General features: G+C 39.3%; 1 protein-coding gene across 1 annotated transcript in view; it reads right to left on the bottom strand.

The window, feature by feature from the left end:
• si:ch211-51h4.2 (uncharacterized) overlaps positions 1 to 26,188 on the bottom strand; it is a 145,286-nt gene that overhangs the window by 103,455 nt on the left and 15,643 nt on the right. Inside the window, exon 3 of the mRNA XM_067432120.1 lies at positions 12,871 to 12,993. Within this exon, the coding sequence (XP_067288221.1) occupies positions 12,871 to 12,966 (96 nt within the window). The 5' untranslated portion in view covers positions 12,967 to 12,993. The remainder of the gene's footprint in view (positions 1 to 12,870; positions 12,994 to 26,188) is intronic.

Raw genomic sequence — 26,188 nt, 5'->3', positions numbered from 1 at the left:
TGAAACAATGACACGTGTATATATATATATATATATATATATATATATATATATATATATATATATATATATATATATATATATATATATATATATATATATATATATATATATATATATATATATATATATATATGGATTTTCCTAGTTTCTTATGAATGGTGTCACAGATATTCAAAACTCGTATCGTATTGTATCATCATATTATATTTTAGCTACTCAGCCACATCAAACCAGACAAGGTCACTATTCAACAGCCCTTCAGAAGCAATCCTCAAAATTTGTTTCCGTTCGCAGGAGATAAAGCTACTATAGTAAAGTGTATCATGCCTGGGTGTGTGCAACAATCCTTAAGATGTCTCACTCCAATAATCATTAGGGAGAGTGAAGCCATTATTGGATCGTGAGTCAGTGGAGTGTGATAGCCCGACAGACACACTAAGTCCTGCAATGCCATATGCTCTTAGCTTTGTTTCCTAATGCACCTGACACAGACGTTGACGCAAAGAATGCAGTGACCTGAAAAAGGCAGAGCATTCACACGCAGTGAGCTCCTGTGCAAAATCTGCAGTGCCTTCACAGCCCTCTTTGTGTCAGAAACCCCACAACAGAGGCAAACTGATTAGAAGTAATGGCTATATCCCATCAGCCAACACAAGCCTGGCAAAATGCCATTTGTGAGAGTGCCACAGAGGCCTGGGCCTATAAACCAGTGGACTTTTCTTCAGGTTTTGTTGTGATGATGATGGTTTTACATTTTATGGGCAACATATTTTAGCATGGGTAAATAAAGATCTTCCACAAAGAGATGTAGTGAGACCAGACTTAACATGGAAAGAGCGCACTACAGCTAAAACATGTAATGCTCTCCCAATACTGATTCTAGTCTAGCACTATGAATCATTTTAACAACAATTGTTCATTCGCCAGCCAGGAATTGTCTTCCAGATGAAATATTTCATGGGCCCATTTGAAAGGCGTGCCATATGCATCCTTAATGAATCTATATTTCAGGTTACGATTCTCTCGCAGGAGTTAAAGGAGGTTGGTCCAACATTAACAATAAATCCTCAGCTAGTGGCAATTAGGGAACAGCATCTGACATCCTCCTGCGTAATGCCTACAAACCCAACACGTGCGCGCTACACCTGTTCTTAATTACTGCCGGTCTGCTTTTTAACTTTTATTCATATAGCATTGAAAACTTGGCGCATACTTTCTAAAACTATTTAACATCAATGCTGACCCCCACAGAAAGGAACCATGGGAAATTGTAATAGTCAAGGCCATAGGGTCCAGCTTTTGTTGATTAGCTTCTATGGTTTGCTCCTGCTGGCAGATGTTGACATTATATATCGGCTCAAATGATAGGCTCCAGGACATAATGGCAAGAAAGCAAATGGATTAATGATAAAACAAAATTATGTATAAAAAAGAAAAGAAAAACTTTTCTAACAAAAATCTAGCTTACAACACGTGTCAACTGCCAAGTTCTTATAAATGTACTATTAGTTTTATTGCAGGTTTGCAGTTAATGCCATATTTACCTGTGCCCTCCCTCAGAGTCCTGCACGGGTCAATTTTTGGAGACCCGCCCCTGCCTGTACCCGCAAGGTTCAGCACCAGATCCGACCCGTGACAATATCAAAATTAAATCCACACCCGCCTAGACCTGTTAATTTTTGTCCTGTTACCAAATCCGTGTCCGCGATAAACACACACTAAAATCATTCCAGTTAAAAAGCTTTATTTTTTATCTTGCACCTCTCTCAACATCACAACAGCGTCATGAATGGGCTAATGAAACAGGCTAAAGTGCCTTCAAAAACTTGTTGTCAACAATTTTATATACTAAATTCACTTAACTCCTGCAACGCTCGCTGCAAATAATTACGTGCGCCAACGTGTTAACATTTACAGCACTACCACAAAAATTATTTGATACTTAAATTATTCAGGTCATCGAACAAATGTGGATATTACACATAAATAACCAGAGTAAATACAAAATGTAGTTTTTAAATGATGATTTCCTTGAGTTAGGGAAAAATGCTATCCAAACCTATTAACTGGCCCTATTAACACTTTTTTAATTTTTTGGAATGCTGAGTGAAATTTCAAAAGCCACACCCAGGCCTTATTATTGCCAGATCAGTTGCATCAAGAAATCACTTAATGTCTGACCCTGTGAAGCATGCAAAAATATCTCAAAAAGCAACACATCATGTCACGATCTAAAGAAATTCAAAAACAGAACAAAGTAATTGACATGTATCAGTTTTGAAAGAGTTAAAAAGCCATTTCTAAGGCCCTGGAACTCCAGCGAACCACGGCCAGAGCCAGTATCCACATTTGGAGAAAACTTGGGACAGTGAACTTTCCCAGGAGGCCGGCCAACCAAAATGACTCTAAGAGAGTTCCAAGGCGAAAGCCACTGCTGACCAAAAAGAACGCAAAGGCTCATCTCACATCTGCGCTGTACCAGAAAATCCTGAAGGAGAATTTCCAGCCATCAGTTTGTGACTTCAAACTGAAGCACACTTGGGCTATGCAACAGAACAGTGATACAAAACACACAAACAAGTCCACCTCTAAATGGTAAAACAAAAAAACAAACAATTTTTTTTTTCAAGTTTTGGAGTGGCCTAGTCAATATCCAGACTTAAATTGGATTGAGATGCTGTGGCATGACCTTAAACAGGCTGTTCATACTCAAAAACCCAACAATGTGGCTGAATTAAACAATTATGTAAAGAGTGGGCCAAAGAGCCTCAACAGCGATGTGAAAGTGTCATTGCCAGTTATCACAAACACTTGATTGCAGTTGTTGCTGCCAAGGGTGGCACAACCAGTTATTAGGTTTAGGGGGCAATTCGTTTTTCACATAAGGAATTTGCTAGGCAAGTTTGGGCAGATTTTTTTCTTAATGAATGAAAAAATTATTTAAAAACTGCATTTTGTATTTACTTGGGTAACCTTTTGTGATATAAAAAAAGTTTAATAATCTGAATCATTAAAAAAGAAAAAGAAAAAAAAAGGACTGGGGCGAATACTTTTTCACAGCATATTTTATATATAGTATTAAAACGGACTTGAAAAATCTCCATCATGTTTGTGGGTGGGATAAGGCGGCAAGTGAACATTTTGTCCTCAAAGAAGCAGGAAAAAAGGGCAAAAATAAGGATTTGAGTGAGTTTGACCATGATGACCCCGGTTCACCGCCAAAGTGCTAACAGTGGGCACGTGAGCATCAGAACTGGACCACGGAGCCATAGAAGAAAGTGGCCTGGTCTGATGAATCATGTTTTCTTTTACATCACATGGATGACTGGATGCGTGTGCATCACTTACCTGGGGAACAAATGGCATCATGATGCACTATGGGAAGAAGGCAAGCTAGCGGAGGCAGTGTAATGCTTTGGGCAGTGTTCTGCTGGGTCCATGGCTCCTGCCATCCATGTGGATGTTACTTTGACATGTACCACCTAGCTAAGCATTGTTGCAGACCATGTAAACCCTATAATGGAAACGGAATTCACTAGTATTCCTAATTAAGCAGGATAATGCCCCCCGCCACAAAGCAAAAATCGTTCAGGAATGGTTTGAGGAGCACAACGAGTTTGAGGTGTTGTCTTGGCCTCCAAACTCCCCAGATCTCAATGCAATCAAGCAACTGTCCCCACTAGGGGTGTCCATGGTTAACCGATTAACCGATTAACCGTTAAAAATTGCGTAACCGAGTGAAACATTTTGCTCGGTTAAGTGGCGTCAATGATGTGCTTTGAATGTAGTTGTAATATATTTTTGCACCTCTAGAGACCGCTACAGCGCTCCCAGACATTTGTAATATCCACAAGAAGAAGTCATGACCAGCTTTCTAAGCGGGCAATGAAGCGGGCAAAGAAAGCGTGGGAGCACTTTAAAAATGAGAGTGACGGGGCAAAATGCAGGTATTGCAATGCAGTGCTTACCGCATTCTTCAGGCTATAAGTCGCTCCGGAGTATGAGTCGCCCGTACGGGCTCTCCCGGTAGGGTGCGCACGCGCGCCACTAGCGCGAGAGAGAGGATATGCACGCCGTAAACACTGCTCTCGCGCCGCGCTCCACTTTATTCCTATGGGTGACGTCGAGCGACTTCAACACTTCAGCACAGCATTCCGTGAAGGCAGCGCTACATTTGAACCGATTTGAACGCAGAAATTACGGGAAGCTTCAAAGCATCGCTTCAGTCGCGTCGCAAAGTGGATTTCCACGGTCACTGCTGTCACAGGACTTCAACAAATCATACCAAAGAAGTGTGTTTTTGACGGAGCGGTCCCAGCGATAAAGGTTCGGTCCTGCTTTGGAAGCAGCCGGTGAGTAAATCTGCTTCAAATGTCTCTGCTATTGGCTCGTCGCGTGAGTTAACATCAGTAAACGACACGATCGCGCGCTTCGTCATTCAAATGCGCTAACGGTTACTCCATTGTTGTTCTATGTATAACGTTACACTAGTCTGACTCTGACGTGCAAAACCGTTTTGCTTGCTACTTCTAAGGTCTAGTCGCATACAATAGTCCATAAACTGAATCATGTCCTCATAAACTGCTTGTAAAGACACAGAAATGTTGACAGGCCACTAAATACAGTAACGTTACATACCACAGAGACGGACGTCCTGAAGTTGCCGTTTCTCCTGTTCAATTTATTTCTGCCTCAGATTTGATTCTGGATCATCATCTGTATTAGCTGAGATAGCCATGGGTTTCTCCCCTATGGTTTGTCCACGGTTGAGGACGTCACCGCTTTGTTTGTGATCGTCATTCTTTAGCTCCGCCCACACGATGCGCCTCCAGGCGCTCGTTTTTTTCCGGAAAGACTCAGTACAGCCTATATTTCTTTTATAAATATGATAAAACTAAAGACTTTTCGGAGATATGAAGGATACAATACTACTCTATAGGTACTCAAGATTGACATGAGATTGACTGAAACTGAGTGTTTCACCCCCCCTTTAACCGAGTATTAACCGTTAAAGGGGGGGTGAATATAATTATATAATATATATATATATATATATATATATATATAAGTATAATGTATATTAATTCTAGCCGAACGTTTCTAGTATTCATTTAATATAAATTGTATATTCACAAGTTCTAAACTGTGTGATAAATGTCTGCTGTGTTGTTTAATCTGACAATACATTTAATTTATTTCATTTTAATAATCTTTTTTTTAACTGTAATTCTGAGATTTGCACAACTAACCAACACATTCCATGCACTTTATATCTGCTAACACACAAACCAAACATGGGGCTAATAAAACTGAATACAAATCCTAAAGTCTCAACTTTTTAACACCTTTTAATTTATTCTAACTTCTTCAAGTGCTGGAGGGATACACAATGATATGTAAATTCCCCAGTATATTTCTCGTGAAGTGATTTATCAGTGTTCACTTGTTCCCAATGCTGTAAGCAATGCCCTTTGTACTGAACATGTAGGCACTTTTCGAAATGATGGTGGAATACCCTGTGAAATCCACTTCGCAGGTCACTTACGGTTGAATTGAACAGACCTGTGAACTGATCAGAACTACACACAAAATGTTCAGAGCATGGGACACAGGCAGTGGGAAGTAGAATAAGTTGACATGTATGACATCAGTAGAATGTCTGTTGGGGAACCATCAAAATAAATTGCAAACAATCTACTCTAATGACTGCTAGTTGACATGTAGTTGCACATTTACTTCTAATAAGCAGAATTTCTAAAATGGACTAAATAAATTGTTACCTAATATTGACAAGAAATTCAACTGGAGTGATTATTCTTTCTTTCAAACTGAACTTTAGAAAGTTAAATTAGAGTCACTGCATGTAGAAATTGCATATTCTTGAATAAATGAATAAATCCAGAAAAGTAAGAAGAAGAAAAAACAGTGTCAATGAATCAAAGATAGGCAGGCAATCACTAGGCAGGCAATCACCATTGATATGAATGGGAGTGCTAACAGTTCACCCAAAATGATCACACAATGAAGCCACAACTAATTCTGTCATATCAACACTATGGAGCATTTAAACGTGTAGGCCTATTTTCTGCCATCAAACATCACTGGCCAAAAAATGATTTAGCCACACCCCACAATTAGCACACAATCAACCCCTCTACACAGGAGACTTGATCGTTCCTGGCCTCATTTGAGCAGAAGAAGTGCAATTATCTGCTACTTATAGTAAAGCGCTAAATTACACCCACTTTAACTGGCGATTTGGTGGAGGGCATTTCATGGATCACTGTAGCATTGGGAGTGTCATGAAAATATGTCGCCTGCTGTTAAAAGGAAGAGCCAGTCACAGATGATATCTCATCGGGGGCTCTTCTGCGGCGTCTAGGTGGCATGATTCACACCGTGATGCAGGAGGGGCCGTCCACGCACCATAAAACCCTAACTCATAAATGATAACCACCCAAATTATACATAAGCATGGACATTTCGAACAGGGATAATACATCAGAGAGTATGATTGATGGGCTGGAATTTGACCACTGATGAGACGGGGTTGAGAATTACTGTCAGCTAGCTTACTGACCAGAGCCTGGGGGCAGTCATGGCACTTGATGAATGGCTTGCTGTGAATATACAAAGCAGTGGAGTGCCAGCCTGGCAGCATAACTTAAAGAGAAAAAGGAGTTGAGGTGAATTTGATCCATACGAGATGCCCACAGGCTATTTATCTGAAAATCAGCAGTAACAATCTGTTTGGATACATGAAAATGACTATGTTTTCAAAAAAAAGTATTATCCAACAAATGCTTTTGCAGGCATATATATTATAAATATACACCATCAGATGGGCATCGATTCAAGAGAGCATATGTGTGTGAGAGTTGTGCATTTTTAAACTAACATTAATACATTTTGTTGTATGTTTTAGGGCCTTACTCGTAAAGGAAGTGCTTTTGCATGTCAGTGCCTGGCCTATAAATTGTCCATTATTGCCCAATTCAATAAAAAAATGTAACAACAATAACATGATGCCGATATATCATTGTGCTGATATAGTTCACTTTCAAAGTGGAACTCAGCTGGGGAACGCCATCAATAGCTGTGTTCATTTGGACCCTAAATAATCCGATTGTAATCAGATTGGAAGCTCAATCGGACTGAAAAGACTTCATGTAAACACCTTAATCAATCAGACTGAGCAAGATTCGAATGAAATTTCGATTGGATTGGAAGGTAACCACTTAATCAGACTGAAAACCGCAACTGGAAAGGACATGTGCAATGACATAAAAAGGAATAATAGAAGAAGAGCAATTATCAGCTAATAAAAACGCTCAGAAAAACCTACAGCACTTGTTCAATAAATCAAATCATAAATGACTTGTGTTTGTCTAAAATTCTCCTAGAACAACGTCTGACCAGTCCTTGTTTCAGACTCTCATCCACAGATGCTTTGTTTTGGGTGCGGGAAGGGGTGTTTTTTACTGAATGATAAATATAAGCAGCATGACACAAAGCTTCATGTGCTCATTGTCTTCTAATCAGGACCTGAAATAGATAAATATTTAGCCAGGATGCAAGTCGAACTCAGTCCCGCCCACAATATTGAAGCTCGGGCAATTCGGTCTGGATTTGATTTTTAGAGAAGTAATTACGCCTGAACAGAAACTGTTCGGACCAATCAAATTGCCAGGAAGTGCTTGAGACGATGATGGACAGATAATAAACAGTAATGTAATCATGCACGTCATCAAAGGCGCTTGGATTGAATGTGTTCAAATCCTAAACGGAGAACTTGTTCGTATATGCATCCACCTTCACTATTTCTCTCAGAAATGATGATCATGTTGGGTAAGTACTCTGTGTATCCTTAATTATTATTATTTTTTTTACAACACCGGCAAAGATTGTATATTCCAGCAATCGTGCATGGAGAAAGGGTTGCCAAGTTTTTACAACACAATCCGCCAACTACTAGACCAAAACAAATGTGTGTTATTTTGGCAAGGTCGCCTGCTAAAATTTGCATTCCTGGGTCTATATATCACACAATTGAGGTCGCTTCACTTCAACCAGCGGACATGGAAAACAACGCTCGGGAAAACCGCAGACCTGGCAACACAGTGCAGTTGAGTTCTGTAGACATTTGACAACTAACGTTATGCGTCTCTCCGTTGCTCTGATTGGCTGTAGGTCTATCCAATTGAGGTCATTCCTGGTTCGGTTGAAACACGGCCCATAATCACAGCCCAATGGAGATTGGGAATTTTGGGAATTTAATTCTGATTAGAATGGACTATGACAACGTTAGGCTAATAAATATTAAGTCTGCTAAAACAAAGAAGAAGAAATGTAGGAGAATGGTATGCACAAATAGTAGGAAACTATATTTGTGCAGTGCGCGCATGTCAAAAAACAATTCTGGTTAAAAGCTTGTGACATATAAACGCACACATCGACCCAATCACTTTACTTGGCGTTCATGTAAACACTGCGTTCGGATTCACCAATTGGAATGATTGGAATGACAAAAAGTGTATATGTAAACGTAGCTTATGTGTCTGAAGCTTGTGTTAACACAACAATAAATAATTGGCAGGCGGCAGTCCATAATGTCACACACAGGCAAATTAATATACGCCATCAACTCTTTTTGTCTTCAGGAGATGCTTGTTTGTATGTGTTCGTGTAAGTCAAAATGCTACTGGTAAAACGCATCTGTGGAAGCTGGATGCGCTCATTATGTTGCAACTGTGAGACTAAATGAAAGAGACTGGTTAGAAGCTTTGTTCTTCCCCGATTCTCATCTGAGTGATAGAAGTCAGCATCTGCATTAACACGTTCGACTCTCGAGGGAGTTGAGGAAACTCAGTGATGCATTCGTGGTACCAGAAGGTTCTCACTTGATTCTCGATAGAGTGATAAAAACCTAGCATATGAACGGAGTGCATTCGGCTCTTGGGGGCGGTTGAATGCATATTTTGTGATGTGGTCGTTGTGAAAAGCTCCACCTATGCTTGACTCTCTTTTGAAGGATGAGAGTTGAGCACCTACACTCCACAGCAGCCATAGTGGAAGGCAGAATCGATCAATCAATCATATCGATCGACATCGCGATGGGCGCGTGTGCGATAGTCACAACGCCGGAACATGCGATGTGAAGGGTAGTAGCCCATGGTGTATTAAGGTACTTTGAGGTACTTTGCATTGAGTGTCTTGTGGCCACAAAACAAGAAAACAACACCAATTTGTCTGATCACTTAAAACGGCACCACAAAGATGATCTTTACGACGAATACAAAGCAGCGCTCGACATTAACGCTTGTCCGGGACAAGTGGATTTTTTGAAGGGACAAGTGAGAATTTTACTTGCATGACGGACAGCCTGATTAAAACACAAAATAACTATAGAATCACCAAAATGAAAGAATGTTTGTGCATTAATTTAGTGTAAGTGGCAATCAATAGTGGATAATATATAATGAACTGACGATAATAAGGTCGCGCCGTTGACGCTCGTGCAGCCTCTCGAGGAGAAATTACAACACTTGAGCGTTTTCCTGAATACCATCATGATGTGACGCTGATTTCATATGACAGTTCCATAAACAACTAATTAACATTTACTTAGTCACTTACAATTTAGATGCAATATTTAGCATTTTTGTTCTATTTCAGCAGTGAAAATCGTTCACAGCAGACCCGTAACAAATCTCACTCATAGCAACAAGTGTGAACGATTCAGCGACTCACTCATTAAGACGGTTACCTTGTGCCACCTACTGGAGGTTTAGTTTCATGTTTGCACATACTTTCCAACATTTCCTTTTGTCACTTGTAATGAAGCTTGCTTATCGCTGAAATTATTTATGTCATGGAATGGTAATTATTGACTTTAGCCTGTATTGATGGCTCTCAATATCGCAATATATATCGTTGGGGGAAAAAATATCGCAATGTAATTTTTTTCCAATATCGTGCAGGGAACACCTGTTCAATTTCTCATTAATGCAGTTATCTAATAACCAATCACATGCCAGTTGCTTCAATGCATTTAGGGGTGTGGTCCTGGTCAAGACAATCTCCTGAACTCCAAACTGAATGTCAAAATGGGAAAGAAAGGTGATTTAAGCAATTTTGAGTGTGGCATGGTTGTTGGTGCCAGACGGGCCTGTCTGAGTATTTCACAATCTGCTCAGTTACTGGGATTTTCACACACAACCATTTCTAGGGTTTACAAAGAAGGTGTGAAAAGGGAAAAACATCCAGCATGCGGCACTCCTGTGGGAGAAAATGCCTTGTTGATACTAGAGGTCAGAAGCGAATGGACCAACTGATTCAAGCTGATAGAAGAGCCACTTAGGGGTGTGGTCCTGGTCAAGACAATCTCCTGAGCTCCAAACTGAATGTCAGAATGGGAAAGAAAGGTGATTTACGCAATAAGCAAGCGTGGCATGGTTGTTGGTGCCAGACAAGCCGATCTGAGTATTTCACAATCTGTTCAGTAACTGGGATTTTCACTCACAACCATTTCTAGGGTTTACAAAGAATGGTGTGAAAAGGGAAAAACATCCAGTATGCGACAGTCCTGTGGGCGAAAATGCTTTGTTGATGCTAGAGGTCAGAAGAGAATCGGCCAATTGATTCAAACTGATAGAAGAGCAACTTTGACAGAAATAGCCACTCATTACAACCAAGGTATGCAGCAAAGGATTTGTGAAGCCACAACACGCACAACCTTGAGGCGGATGGGCTACAACAGCAGAAGACCCCACCGGGTACCACTCATCTCCACTACAAATAGGAAAAAGAGGCTACAATTTGCACAAGCTCACCAAAATTGGACAGTTGAAGACTGGAAAAAAGTTGCCTGGTCTCATGAGTCCTGATTTCTGTTGAGTTCATTCAGATGGTAGAGTCAGAATTTGGTGTAAACAGAATGAGAACATGGATCCATCATGCCTTGTTCCCACTGTGCAGGCTGCTGGTGGTGTAATGGTGTGGGATGTTTTCTTGGCACACTTTAGGCCCCTTAGTGCCAATAGGGCATCGTTTAAATGCCATGGTCTCCCTGAGTATTGTTTCTGACCATGTTCATCCATTTATGACCACCATGTACCCAACCTCTGATGGCTACTTCCAGCAGGATAATGCACCGTCACAAAGCTCGAATCATGTTAAATTGGTTTCTTGAACATGACGATTAGTTCACTGTACTAAAATGGCAACCACAGTCACCAGATCTCAACCCAATAGAGCTTTCAGCACCTTGTTGAATCAATGCCACGGAGAATTAAGGCAGTTCTGAAGGCGAAAGGGGGTCAAACACAGTATTAATATGGTGTTCCTAATAATCCTTTAGGTGAGTGTAGGTACACACGTTTTGCAATTTCCTTTGTGTTTTTCTTAACCGCAGGTTGCAGATTGACGCTGCACTCTGAAGTACTTTTTTCCACAAAGGTATCCACATATACCTTTGTGGTATCCTATATTTTAGACAAACATGCCCCTAAAATGCCATGTAAAAATAAAAATGAATTGTGGTTGGACACATAATATGTTGGTCAGACTATCCTCCTGTCCAAGTAGGCAGTTCTTGGCCAGAATGAGCTGTAATGTTGACCAGACTTCCAATCTGGCTACGCGAGAAAAAAAAACTATTTGAAGTGTTACATGTTTGTTCTAACTTTTTACTTCGTCGCTGGGTCAAATGTGCTCATTATCAAGGGAAAAGGGATAGTTCTTCTCTTTAGCTCAAAAGAACGCTGGGATCGTTTTCTGCTGTCCCGTGAGGTTGGTGTAAACAGGTCACCAACTAACTGAATAAAGCACAGAGCTCCTCGTCTTTAAGGACAACACATCCCTGGTGGAGAATTCTCAAGGTAAAACCATATCAGTATTAAAATAATATGTATAGTAATAATAATAGTATTTTTTGTGTTGTAATAATGCCTCTCTTCCTCTCTTCCTGCCTTCCAAGACACTTCAATGCACCCGTTTATTGCAGTTCTACATTTGAATGAAAGTGTGAGGTGTCACTCACAGCTCAGAGTCAATATATTAAAGGTGAGGTTCTCCTCTGGCCTTATTTGAGCGAAAGAACATGCAATGTCGCACACACATAGACACACAGAAACAGCTCATCAGAAACCATTATCATTTCATAATTATTATTCATTATGTCTACAGTGTCACATATTTTTCAGTTTATTAATTTTTGTCCTTCGTGGCTCCTTCACAGATTAAGGCATTCTCATTATGCGGGCATAATTAACAATATAAATAACAGAAAAATCTAAACACTTGTTTTTTGTGTAAAAATATAAATGTTCAAAATTTATACAAAATATCTGACACGAAGATGAAAACTCAGCTTTGGCATCACATTAATGAGACTTCATTCAAAAACATTAGAAAAATCTTGTTAATTCCAAACTTTTGAACAGTAACATAGACACAGCATGTGAATATCATTTCACATAAGTTGATTTTCACTCTATTTTTATGGTGGCTCAAACGTGACACTCAAAAATTGAGAAATTGATAAACCAATGAAAACATATATAAATAAACTGTGACATCTATAAATCAGTAAAAACAAAAAACAAAACAAAAACACATTGGTCAAGTAACAATGATAAAAAAAATCTAAAAGAATCTGAAATTTGATACATCAAAAATGACCAATTAATAAAAATGTATATAAATAATTTCCAGATTTCATTAATCGCACAAAAGAATAACACTGTAATAAAAGCGAGCAGAACAACATACAATTTAATATCAAAAGTAGTTTTATATGTGTATCACAAGCAAGCTAAATAAAAGGCTAAAACAAAATCAGTTTATTGGATTGGATTTTAAACTTACGGTAATAACCAGCAGAATTTGTTCAGGAGCGTCAGCAGTGACGTGATGGGCTGAATGATGATCTGGGCCAGGAGAATACCCAATGAGAGCGTCCATGTAAATGCAGGGATCACGTAGACATGACTGTAGAAGCAAAATCAGGCAAACAGTCATCTCGTCCCCCATTGTTTTAAATTACAGCTTCAGTAACTCCAAATAATACGAAACACCGCCTCTCAAAAATTACAGACTGCAGTGAGAGGAAATGACAACAGCACAATACAGTTGTAAGACAAGTATTCTTTACAATTTCCATGCAAAACATGGACTTAGTCTCTGTAAATCACATTCTGAATGGAGAGGGGCACAATTCTCCTCTCTAAAGAAAACAACAGGGGGCAGGTAATTGTTTTGAAGTGTCTGTCTCTATCTGATAAGAGCGCTTTCTGATCCAGTGCTGCATAATACAGTGAACGTCACAAATGTTTCTATTGCAAAAATATGCTCAGAAGACCAGCAATGTTAAGAAACATATGCATGATTTTACCATATTACGACAGACAGAAAGACAGGCACAGACAGACAGACAGACAGACAGACAGATAGACAGGGTTTTGGGACATTTCTAGTTGCATAATATCTTACTAGCATCTATAATATAATACATTTTTATAAGGATAAACACATTCTTTGCTATAGGGGAAGGATACTTATGGTTCAAAGGGCCTCAGCTTCTTTATTACGTTTTTTAAAGGGGGGGTGAAACACTCAGCTTCAGTCAATCTCATGTCAATCTTGAGTACCTATAGAGTAGTATTGCATCCTTCATATCTCCGAAAAGTCTTTAGTTTTATTATATTTATAAAAGAAATATAGGCTGTACCGAGTCTTTCTGGAAAAAACCGAGCATCTGGAGGCGTATCGAGTGGGCGGAGCTAAAGAATGACGAGCGCACAAAGCGGTGACGTCCTCAAGCGTAGAGAAACCCATGGCTATCCATCTCAGCTAATAGATATGATCCAGAATCTAATTCGGAGGCTTAAATAAATTGAACAGGAGAAACAGCAACAGCAGGACGTCCGTCTCTGTGGTATGTACTGTATTTAGTGGCCTGTCAACATTTGTGTGTGTTTACTCGCAGTTTATGAGGACATGATTCGGTTTATGGACTATTGTATGCGACTAAACCTTAGCAAAGCGAAAACGGTTTTGCACGTCAGACTAGTGTAACGTTATACGTTAGCGCATTTGAATGACGAAGCACGTGATTGTGTCGTTTACTGATGTTTACTCACGTGACGATAGCCGACAGCATAGACATCTGAAGCAGTTTTACTCACCGGCTGCTTCCAAAGCAGGACCGAACCTTTATCGCTGGGACCGCTCCGTCAAAAACACACTTCTTTGGTATGATTGGGTGAAGTCCTGTGACAGCAGTGGCCGTGGAAATCCACTTTGCGACGCGACTGAAGCGATGTTGTGAAGCTTCCCGTCATTTCTGCGTTCAATTCGGTTCAAATGCAGCGCTGCCTTCCCGGAATGCTGTGCTGAAGCGTTGAAGTCACTTGATGTCACCCATAGGAATAAAGTGGAGCGCGGCGCGGACTATAACGACGACTGGATCTGCACCTTGAAAGAGTGTTTATGGGTGTGCATTTCCTCTCTCGCTCTAGTCACGCACGCGCGCACCCTACCGGGAGAAGAGCCCGTACGGCCCATACAAGGACCTTTCGTTCTGTTCACGTCAAGCCGAGCCATACTCGAAAAAAACTCTCCGAAACTTGTGAAAAACCGGAAGGAGTATTTTTGACACAGAAATACTCCATCAAACGTCCAACATTAGTTTTTGAAACTTTTTCTATGTTTAGGATGGGAATCCAAGTCTTTAACAGTGTAAAAAGCTCAGTATGCATGAAACAGCATCCCCCCCCCCCCCTTAAGTTTTGCACCAGTTTTCTTGTAGCAGTATCTGTTTGTGGACAGAGGTCAAATTCTGTTGTTATAAAGCAAAGCAAACTTATTTATGAACTCAATTCAGCAGGACCACCATATCCCACAGATAAATATGGGTTTTATAATGGATTAAGAGAACTGCGAATACTCTACGAGGGCTGAAATAACCTATTGATTTGTCCTTGCAGGATTACTTTACATTCTCTCTCTCTCTCTCTCTCTCTCTCTCTCTCTCTCTCTCTCTCTCTCTCTCTCTCTCTCTCTCTCTCTCTCTCCTTGGTCACAGGCATCTGCCTGTGATGTGTTCTTAATGAAGCATTCAGCTATCGATGTGGTGCAGGCCGCCTTGAGTGGATAATTTTCAGGTTAAGCATTTACTGGGGTGTTGCAAAATAAATTACTTTTGTGGCAATACGCGCAACTACACAGAAATTCTGCAGTAGACAAAAATCTCTGTGCTTTCTCTGCTGATCACCATCAATTCTTATTCTTAATTGTATATGCTTCCATAATGTTAAAAAGTAAATGATTTTTGAAGATTTTGAAGAAAAACTAATTTAAACAGAGTAAAATGGTGATTAAGAATATACAAAAAAAAATCCATATTCACAATTAGATGCAATTTTTCTGATAAAATATCGGGTAAATTGACTAATAATAAATTGCACCAAATGTTAGTGCAGTTTATTAGATACTGATACAAGCACTCACAAATGTTGCAAGTTCACTAAATTAGCAGGCATTCATATGCAGTTACAGTATCTAATTTCTGAGATGCATTATATTGCCAAAAGTTTTGGGACGCCTGCCTTTACATGCAAAATTTGATGATATCCAATTCTTAATCCGTAGGGTTTAATATGGAGTTGGCCCACACTTTGCAGCTATAACAGCTTCAACTCTTCTGGGAAGGCTTTCCACAAGGTTTAATCATTTTTGACCATTCTTTTAGAAGCGCATTTGGAGGTCAGGCACTGATGTTAGGCGAGGCCTGGCTCCTAGTCTCTGCTCTAATTTATCCCAAAGATGTTCAATTGGTTTGAGGTCAGCACCAAACTCGCTCATCCATATCTTTATGGATCTTGCTTAACGCACTGGTGCCAGGACTCCCTTGAAAAAGAGGTTCTTAATATCAATGGTACTCTTTGGTTAAATAAAGGTTAAATAAATAATCCCTATCCACCAAAACTTTAAACTTGGCACAATGCAGTCAGGCAAGTACAGTTCTCCTGGCAACAGAACAGAAGCTTGAGTCGTCATTCCAGAGAACACATTTCTAGAGTCCAGTGGCGGTGTGCTTTACACCACTGCATCTGACACTGCATTGAACTTGGTAAGGCTTGGATGCAGCTGCTCGGCCATGGAAATCCATTCAATGAAGCTATCTACACACTGTTCTTAAAATAATCTGAAGGCTACATGAAGTCTGGAGGTCTGTAACAATTGACTCTGCAGAAAGTTGCAGACTTCTGCTCACTGTGCCGCCTCAGCATGCACTGACCCCGCTCTGTGATTTTACGTGGCCTTCATGGCTGAGTTTCTGTTGTTTCCAATTGCTTCCACTTTGTTATAATACCACTAACAGTAGACTTATCAGGAAATGTCACAAATAGACTTATCACGGTTTGGTACTACAGCTGCTGAGAGTGACCCATTCTTTCACAAATGTTTGTAGAAGCAGTCTGCTCTATTTTATACACCTGTGGCCATGGAAGTGATTGGAACACCTGAATTCAATGATTTGGAGGGGTGTCCCAATACTTTTGCCAATGTAGTACATCTATGACCTGACGAAAACAAAAACGCTCAGAACAGAATACAATGTGATACTGTGAAGGATTTTGTAATTCATCTTTTTTTGCAGCATTAATATTTACAGTGAGGGAAATCAGTATTTGAACACCCTGCTATTTTGCAAGTTCTCCCACTTAGAAATCATGGAGGGGTCTGAAATTGTCATCGTTGGTTGATGTCTAAAAAAGGAAAAATCCAGAACTCACAATGTATGATTTTTTTACTATTTATTTGTATGATACAGCTGCAAATAAATATTTGAACACCTGTGAAAATCAATGTTCATATTTGGTACAGTAAGCTTTGTTTGCAATTACAGAGGTCAAACGTTTCCTGTAGTTTTTCACCAGGTTTGCACACACAGCAGGAGGGATTTTGGCCCACTCCTCCACACAGATCTTCTCTAGATCAGTCAGGTTTCTGGCCTGTCGCTGAGAAACACTGAGTTTGAGTTAATGCTCAGAGCAAATACATGTTCCCATGTGCAGAAAAAACACCCCCAAAGCATGATGCTACCACCCCCATGCTTCACAGTAGGAATGGTGTTCTTGGGATTGAACTCATCATTCTTCTTCCTCCAAACACGTTTAGTGGAATTATGACCAAAAAGTTATATTTTGGTCTCATCTGACCACATGACTTTCTCCCATGACTCCTCTGGATCATCCAAATGCTCATTGGCAAACTTAAAGGGTTAGTTCACCCAAAAATGAAATTTCTTTCATTTATGACTCACCCCAATGTCGTTCCACAACCGCAAGACATTTTAGATTTAAAAAGATATTTTAGATTTAGTCAGAGGCCTTTCTGTCCTTTGATTGTAAGTGTATGCCCACTTGATGTCCACGTCCAGAAGATAATGAAAACATCATCAAAGTAGTCCATGTCTGACATCATTTGGTCAGTTAGACTCTTTTGAAGCATCGACAATACATTTTGGTCCAAAAATAGCAAAAAATATGACTTTATTCAAAGATATATATATGATTCAAAATCATATATATATATTGTGATTTCTGGATTTTTTTCTGATTATGTCTCTCACAGTGGACATGCACCTACGATGACAATTTCAGACCCCTCCATGATTTCCAAGAGGGGACTTGCAAAATAGCAGGGTGTTCAAATACTTATTTTCCTCACTGTATATGCTTTTGAAACCTAAATGTTCCCAACACATTAGTTAAAGTCAGTGTGTCTGAATCATGTCCGAATATAATAAAAGGGGAAATAAAACTAAACAAATATATAAATATATAAACTCACTACACATATGAAGAACCAATCATATTGTAGAAAAATAATGTAACTTTAGCATAATTTTCCAAACTGCAGGGTTCCATTGATTTCAACGAGAAACCTTTGCCATCATACAGAGCTTGGGCAATGGAATGTTATCGTCGTGATGAAATTATATATTGGGTTAGGATTTTACCATTATAAGATGTATGCTATTTAGACAGATTTGAACATATAACCCAACCCCATCCCTAAACCTACCCATGAGTGTATTATATGATATAAAACACAGGATACAATAGGCAGATATGACTGCAGGGTACACAGATGCATTGGGCATGAGGATGTTATAGCCATAATGAAATTATATATTGGGTTATGATTTTGCCATTATGACATGTTGGAGTGTAAGTAACCCAACCCCATTCCTAAACCTACCCATGTGTGTATTGTATGATATAAAACACTGGATACAACAGGCAGATACCACTGCAGGCACAATTTATTTAAAAAGTACAAATATTCCAAGTGTTCCAAGGCCAAACAATTGATTTGTGTGAGGAAAATCCCCAAAAGCGGTAAGTGTGTGCGTTCACAGAGAGGCGGGATCATTATTTCAGCGATTAAAACATTAAGATCAACTCTGTTTTTTAAATGACTTCAGAAGACAAGAAATGCAACATGAGTTAATACTTTTATACTGTTTTGGTCAGTTTTTGCAACGGACTGTACTTTTATGTGCCTGTTGATGTTAGGTGTTTATATTGTTGAGATGTGGGTAGGTATAGGGTAGGAGTGAAAATCACAAAGTAAATATAAAAGCCGTCTATAAATATTTATATAATCATGTCTACTCTTTTACAGTTGCAAAGAACTAAATGTATTTTGATCAGATGCACTGGGCAGACAACTGAAATCAACGGAGAATCCTGCACATCGAAAAATGCCACTAAAGGGGTAAGTGTCAAGTGTAGACACTTGGGTGTCAACTGGACAGGTAAACTTAAGTCAGGTTGGTATAGGGGAATTTCTACCACAATACCAATCAGTCAGAACTTCTATTTACTGTATACTATTGACCAGTCATAGACTCATGCTAGCACGAAAGAGGAATTCATATCAGGAAAAACTATCAATAAATTGTATCCAACTGCACATACATTTCTAATGCTTCTGACATATTGATACTGCCCTCTGATATTTAAGATTCTAGACTTTTAACTTTTTTTCTGGCTGACAGAGTCCATTTTCATCAGTCTGTCACCTTTGAGGTGGACCTTTCTTAATACCACAAAAAGAGGATCAAATGAATAATCGATACACTTCATCTCTGCATTCTCTGAAGTTGAGAACTTCATTAGTACGTTTACTTGGGTGGATTTGACACTGATGTGCGCCTGAAGGATTGTGGGAATGGCTTCTTATCATGGCATGAGTCTTAAAGCTGCTGAGGGAAGAAAAAGACAGACAAACCAGGAAGATGCAGAAAGAAAGCAAAAATGAAAAATACAGAATGACAGTATCCTGCCCCAGATGGGAGTACTGACAGCACACATTTGTCTATGACATCCCACTCCCTGCAGGCTGGAGACACCCATCCCACCATCCCGACATCATGAGCCAAAACAAAAAAGAACTATGATTCTCTGCACAATGAGACTCCTTTTGATGCTCTAAAATAAAGCTGCTCCATCTCCCTAAAGAAAAATGTCTATCTGCTATCTGACATATAAATATTTTATTATAATGCAATTTTATGTTGTTTTACATTATTCAAAACTCATAACTATAGATGATGTTCTGAAAAATGTTCCTGCTGCTTAAAAAACAAGACTGGTGACCAATGGCTTTCAAACTCAAACATCAAAAAAGCATTATTAAATTTGTCCATATGACTTTTTTCCAGTCTCTGGAAGCCATTTGAAAAAAAAAAAAAGAAAGGAGGAAATATAAGCCATTTATTCATTGATCATCTACAATTTGTTTGCACATTAAAATATGCCACGTCAAAGATATGTAATTCATGCAATCTCACTGCTTACAAGACATATCTGAAACAATCAAAATGCACAAAATATGTGACCCGTCACGAAAACCAATGACACAAGTCGGCAGCACTACTTTCGAGCAAAATGATGAAGCGTTTTTTTGTTTTGTTTTGTTTTTTTGTCGCTTTTTTTTCAGAATCTGTTAGTTGTGATCACGAAGAAGCCTCTCAGTGTTTGAGATAACAATAATAAGTATTGGTATATTTAAAAGCGTACCTTTTGAGGTTGAAATCGCCTGTTTTTGTCTGCGTGTATTTCCATACTGGCTTTTGTTATTGCCCCGCCCTCCAAGGGAAGCATGGCTACTTATTTATGCAGGGCAGGCTCTAGATGATATAAAAATGTAATGAAGATGGACGGCGCAAAGATTATCGCAGACGAGCTGAAGGTAGTTGAACCGTGGTAGTTACACCGAAAATGTTTTGAAGTAATTCTTCAACAAGCCAGATGCTAATGAACAAGTGCAAACTGATTCTGAAGACGATCTGAGCGACGATGAAAGCGGCATAATAAGACTGAATAATATCCTTAATCCACGAAGATGAGCGAAGATGAAGAATGTATCAGACTGGCATCAGACGAGTTGGACCGCAAGATATCAGAGGCTTTATTAATGGCTTTGTCCAGACATTATGTATAATTTGACCAAGCATGATGTGTAAGATTGTTTATGCAGAAGTGCAATATAATATATGTGACTTTTACTGCATATGTACATACATATACACATGTATATTATATATATATAAATAAATCCTTTCATGAACCATCTAATGTACTAATCTTTTTCTCTACTTTGTTGCTTAAACTATGGTCCCACGAGTCCTTTCAAAGGTTCACCTAAAGCATGATGACTGTTAAGGCAACATTTATATCCGGTCTCATCTCTCTCAAAGCACCAATATGTAATTTAACTTTAGACATGGTGATTCATAATTTATGAGTGGGGAACTAGGTTTAGAAATATACAAGATAAACGGATTTACTTCCTCACATAAAGCACTGAATGATAAACCTTTTTCCTACTGAATTTTTCTCAAGTGGGTGTTTTTTTAAAGTGTGGTATGTTTTAATTAAAATGAAAAACTGTCAGGTTTAGAGGTTCAGAAAGCTCAAGGGCAAAGAATACAGCAACACTGGCTTAGATCCAAGGATAATTTCTGAAGATGTATAACTAGGATAGATGGTCTGTATCCCATAAATACTTGTTTACAGCATAGTTTTTAACGATTGATATTCATGTTATTCTTATTATTTTATTAACGGTTTCTTATCATACATTTTATTCATGATTTTATTATTTTTCCTGTGGTCCACTTACATTGCAATTCATTTTCCCATGCAAATTAAATCATAATCTTTTAAGACTATTATCTGACCTTCATAAATAATCCATTGATTAAATAATTATCTGTTTTTCTATCTTAGATTCAATAAATGGTGTTTTTGGTAGGTGTAGGAAGTTCTGAAATTTGATTTCTCTTTCCACACCTTATTAATTTTTTTCAACTTATATATTCACAAAAGACATCAAAACAAAAATATAAGAGGCATCAGAAACAAAACTTACTGAAAAGAAAAACAGATAAATATGAACAGGTTGTAATTATGACCATCTTTTAATTGAATTATGACACCGTATGCTATGTTTGGAGGGGATCCCATCGCTGCTTATTTAATTTGTCATGTTTACTTCCTGTTCTCAAACTGAATACTAATGTACACATGAGGTTTCTCAGACCTTTTCATTTCTCAGTGTATAGGTCATCTGTATTAATGCAACAACAACAAAAGGACATGGGCTTCATACACTCTTTGACTTTAGAAATCTCTTTCTGTACAACTTTCTGTAAAATAAATAAAAATAATACAAAATAAATCCAGTTATAGCCCCCCCCCCCCCCCATCTTGTCCCCTCATCACAATTATTTACTAAATATAATCTGAGCTGAATCTGGCCTCAGGGAAATGTTATGAGGATTTGGAAGAAGCTATTCCCTGTAATCTCCCATCCCCACTGGTCCAGCCCAGCTCCAAATCTCCATCTCTACTAGTCCCGCCCAACTCCAAATCTCCTACATCTCCAATGATCCTACCCAGCTTCCCTCACCCTTTTGCTCTATTAAAGATAGCCAGTCCTTTGGCCCAGCCTCTGCTGTCTCCCTTCAGTCCCCCTTGGCTCCTCCTCAGTTGACTCCAGCCTGAAACACAGATCCGCCTCAGGTGTTCCAGTCTCCGGCTCCGCCCTAGTACAAGGATCTCGTTTCTGCCTCAGGACACTCAACCCGTCACTTTTACTCAGCCCTGTTGACCAGTCGACTCCGCCTTGGCTCCTACCTCCCTCGGGTCCACCTTGGGCTATCATTCTCACAGCTCCATTCGCTGCCTCTTCCACAGACTTTAGCTTTGCATTGTCTGATCACCACTTTGGCTCCGCCTTCCCTCTGGTTATGTCTTGGTCCTCCTTCACACCTGCTCCTACCTTCGTCTCCTCCCTAGCCCCTCCCTCTGCCATCGCCACCCTGGTTTCTCCTGCCATCATCTCCTCCACTCTTCTGCTCTTCGTCAGCCCCTCGTCCTTTTTCAAAGCGCCCTCTTTATATTAACATTCATTAACTCTTTCCCCACCAAACATGCAATTTCCCGTTATATGTTTAAAAAAAAACACTTCCTCGCCAAACACAGAATTTTCCAGGTTTCTGTGTTTTCACTGTTATACGCGATCATCTGAAAGAATACAGAATCTACTGATCAAAACACATGAGAAGAAAACGCAAAAAAAAAAAGCAATCAAATGTAAGCAGATGCATATAAATAAAGTGATCATCAACATTAAACAGCATATTAAACAAAACATGAATCTGATCTGGATGTATTCTTTCACAAAAACATGATTTTCTCAGCTTTTGATCAAAATTTCGCTTTTTTTAATGTAACTTACCCACATTTGAGTGTTGATAAAAAAGTGCAAGAAGCTAGATTTTTTTTTAAACAAGTGGGTCCGCTCTTTCTTTTGATATATCAATATACATGCTCATATATTAATAACACAACATATTGTATGGGCTATTTGATTTATGTGAAAACGATCAAAAACCCTAGTGGTGAACTTTATTTTAAAACGCTGGTGGGGAAAGAGTTAATAAATCATTAACAAACATTATATAATGCTCAACAGATCCTTAGTTAACTTTTTTTTTTTTTTTTTTAAGTTGCCAGAGTTTTTGATAAATTTAACAAAAATGTAATTCCCCGCAGAATATTTTGTTGCATCAGAACATGCAACATATCAAAACCCTCTGCTTTTAAACAAACAAAAAAAAAAAAAAAAATCTATTTTATTCTAACTTTGTGCATTCTTTATTTATTTTTTTATCAATACTTAAATATGGGCAAGTTTTATAATAAAAAAAACACAAAACAAAACATGTTTTTGTCAAAGACTACATCTGGATCGGATTCAGAACAACGATAGATGGAGTAAATCAACACCCCTAATGCTTTACAGTGATATAGCTCGTCCTGGGTCGACATTTTATTCAGTAAAAATAACCAGTTTTGATTTATTTGCTGTTTAATGTTAATAATTGTGAATACATAATACTAATCATCTGTTATGCAGTATATAATGTATATAATGATTTATTAATCAAAGGCATTATAAAATGCTACCCAAAAACAGAACACAAAAAAATATTATAAGGCACAGTGTTTTAGTCAAAAGAGCAAGTTTGCACAAAAAAGTGCAGCGATGTCACCCCTAGCCACTTTGTTAAAGGGACCTGAGCAGTCACAAGGAGAATCACACCTTGGTATAAGAACGAGTGTGATTTTGTAGTGCAAAAAGCTGGATGTGCAAAAATGTGCAAATAAATATGGTCAAAAAACATAAAACAGTCAATAAAATCAGTCAAAAGAATAGAACTGCTATGTACTAAAACTCTCAAACTCTCCTCATTAACTATTAAGGCCAGAGTTTTAGTGTGCTAAAGCAGCGCTTCAATAACCTTGTTCATTATCCCAAAAACCCTGATCCATCTTCCAAACCTCCCTTCAATTTAATGATGGGTGCCTTAATTTTCATGTTTAATGATTAACACACACCATCCACATATGATTAATAAATAGACATTAGGGCATTTCACCTGCGTGTTTCTGGATGAGGTGCTTTCCTGGTTCCCTCTGATCACTGCCTCACGTGTCTGGGTTGTTAACACGCTAAGGCTGCGTTTATTGATTACTCATGTTCTCATTGTGGGAATATGACCATCATGATGTTAAGATGGAGACTCGGTACCGTAAAAAAGGTGGAGTGCCCTCCGTTATTCGCCGTTCTGTTACACAGAATACACAGGGTGAACTGTGGAGTATAGTAGGAGCTCTCCAGCCTGGACTAGTCCCCACAGGCCTCCCACTCCTCACACAGATAGTGGCTGTTTCTGATAAGTCCGTGTGACCATCACATTAGGAATCAGTGTCTCATTTGGAGCTCCCATGGAGGACCGGATGTCAATCGCTGAATCAGAGGGTGGGCTTGAGTCCTTCGGGGATAAAGACTCAGCAGTGCTGTCTCCTTCTGGGAGAGTGACGCACGTTGAGTCAGTCCCGGAGATGGCGGCTATGGATTCCTGAGCTTCCGCAAGCGTTTGGCTTGAGTCAAACCCTCCACCCTGCCCTGAACGCTCACGGTATGATGACTGGTTTCTCTACGCAGGAGTGTGCTGCACAGAAGTGGAAGGCACATTTTACTGACTGAAGCTGCTACTCTCGATGGTGGGGCAGCCAAGGGTTACAGTGTTACTGGACAGCCTGCCTCCGGGCTGCATTTTACCAAACTTCAAACTACCCAATGGTTTAGGCCAATGTTGGATCTACGCATATTAAAGATGTCATGAACTGGCTTTTTTCATTTTTTTATACTGTTGTCTGAGGTCAACTAATGATGTTTGTTTGGTTTTTACATTAAAAAACATCATAACTAATATGTAATAGACTATTTTCTACACTGATTTTGAGGCTCTCTCCTGAATGCTGGGTTTTGGTGGGCGTGTCACACTGGAGACTTGGAAATAAACGCCCACGGCTAGGATTGGATAAGATTTGCATATTTAATGAACTTAAGCTCCCATGTCGATTCCAATGAGGGAGAGGAGAGATTGTTGTGAAAGCGCCAACCGGAATGATTTTCTCAATCACAGGGCTCGTAAACGTCTTTATCAAACAATCAAAAGGAATTATTTCTCATCCACCCGCGATTGATTGGACTATTATTTTTATATTACATAGCCTGCACGATCGGTCAATATACGAGCAAACCGCACGCGCACACACACACACACACACACACACACACACACACACACACACACACACACACACACACACACACACACACACACACACACACACACACACACACACACACACACACACACACACACACACACACACACACACACACGTGCACGCGCCGTCCTTCAAATACCAAGTCAAGAGAGACAACAGCACAGATAAAGAACGGAATATTACGAGATTCATCGACATGCAGGGCTTTGCGAGCCTTGGCCCATACGTGTCTGAGGCCAGTGTGCGAAAGGTATGTTTCTGTTAGACACGTACCCATAAGCAATACAATCAATAACAATGCAATACTATTACATATAAAAACATGTTTTACTCACATAAGTGTGTTGCACCATTCCTGTCGGATCCAAATCCAGCATCGACCGGAGATTTGTTTACAAACGATCCCGATGTGAAATGAAGTGAACATGTCTTAAAAATAAAGTCCAACCACGCATTCCTATTATTAGAATCCGAAGGAAGCTTATGCAGCGACTGTGTTCTTCCACAACCAGGAATAGCACAATATCTTGCTATCTTTCTCTGCATGTTTATTGTTGTTGGTTAGCTAGCATGAGCCGATCACCTCCATGAGTCGGTGGGCGGGGCTACTGGATTAGACGTGCTGTAGAGGCGGTGTTTCATAGCGCTATGACGTAAGAATGAAGCACAAGATCGTTTGCTGAGCCTGGTGTCTATAAAAGCTTTTCTTTGACTAACAAGGAAGTTTTCAGCTCTGAAACTTACAGGATAATCTTATATTATCATGACCTTTTATATATCAAAAGCTCAAGGGAAAGTTGATTTCTCAATTCATCCCCCCTTTAAACCGGCCCTTCACAAGATCCCATTTACAATGCTAATGTAGAAACGCATCCTCATGTGCATTTGTCACACAAGATTGGTTTGCATCAATCGACCTGAAGTGTGCTACACGGACCGTTCCCACAGTTTGTTTTTCG

This window comes from Pseudorasbora parva, chromosome 22 (assembly GCF_024679245.1).
Source record: "Pseudorasbora parva isolate DD20220531a chromosome 22, ASM2467924v1, whole genome shotgun sequence".
In the NCBI taxonomy this organism is placed as follows: domain Eukaryota; kingdom Metazoa; phylum Chordata; class Actinopteri; order Cypriniformes; family Gobionidae; genus Pseudorasbora; species Pseudorasbora parva.
Note: the sequence above shows the minus strand (reverse complement) of the source record. Positions and strands in the feature narration are given on the sequence as shown.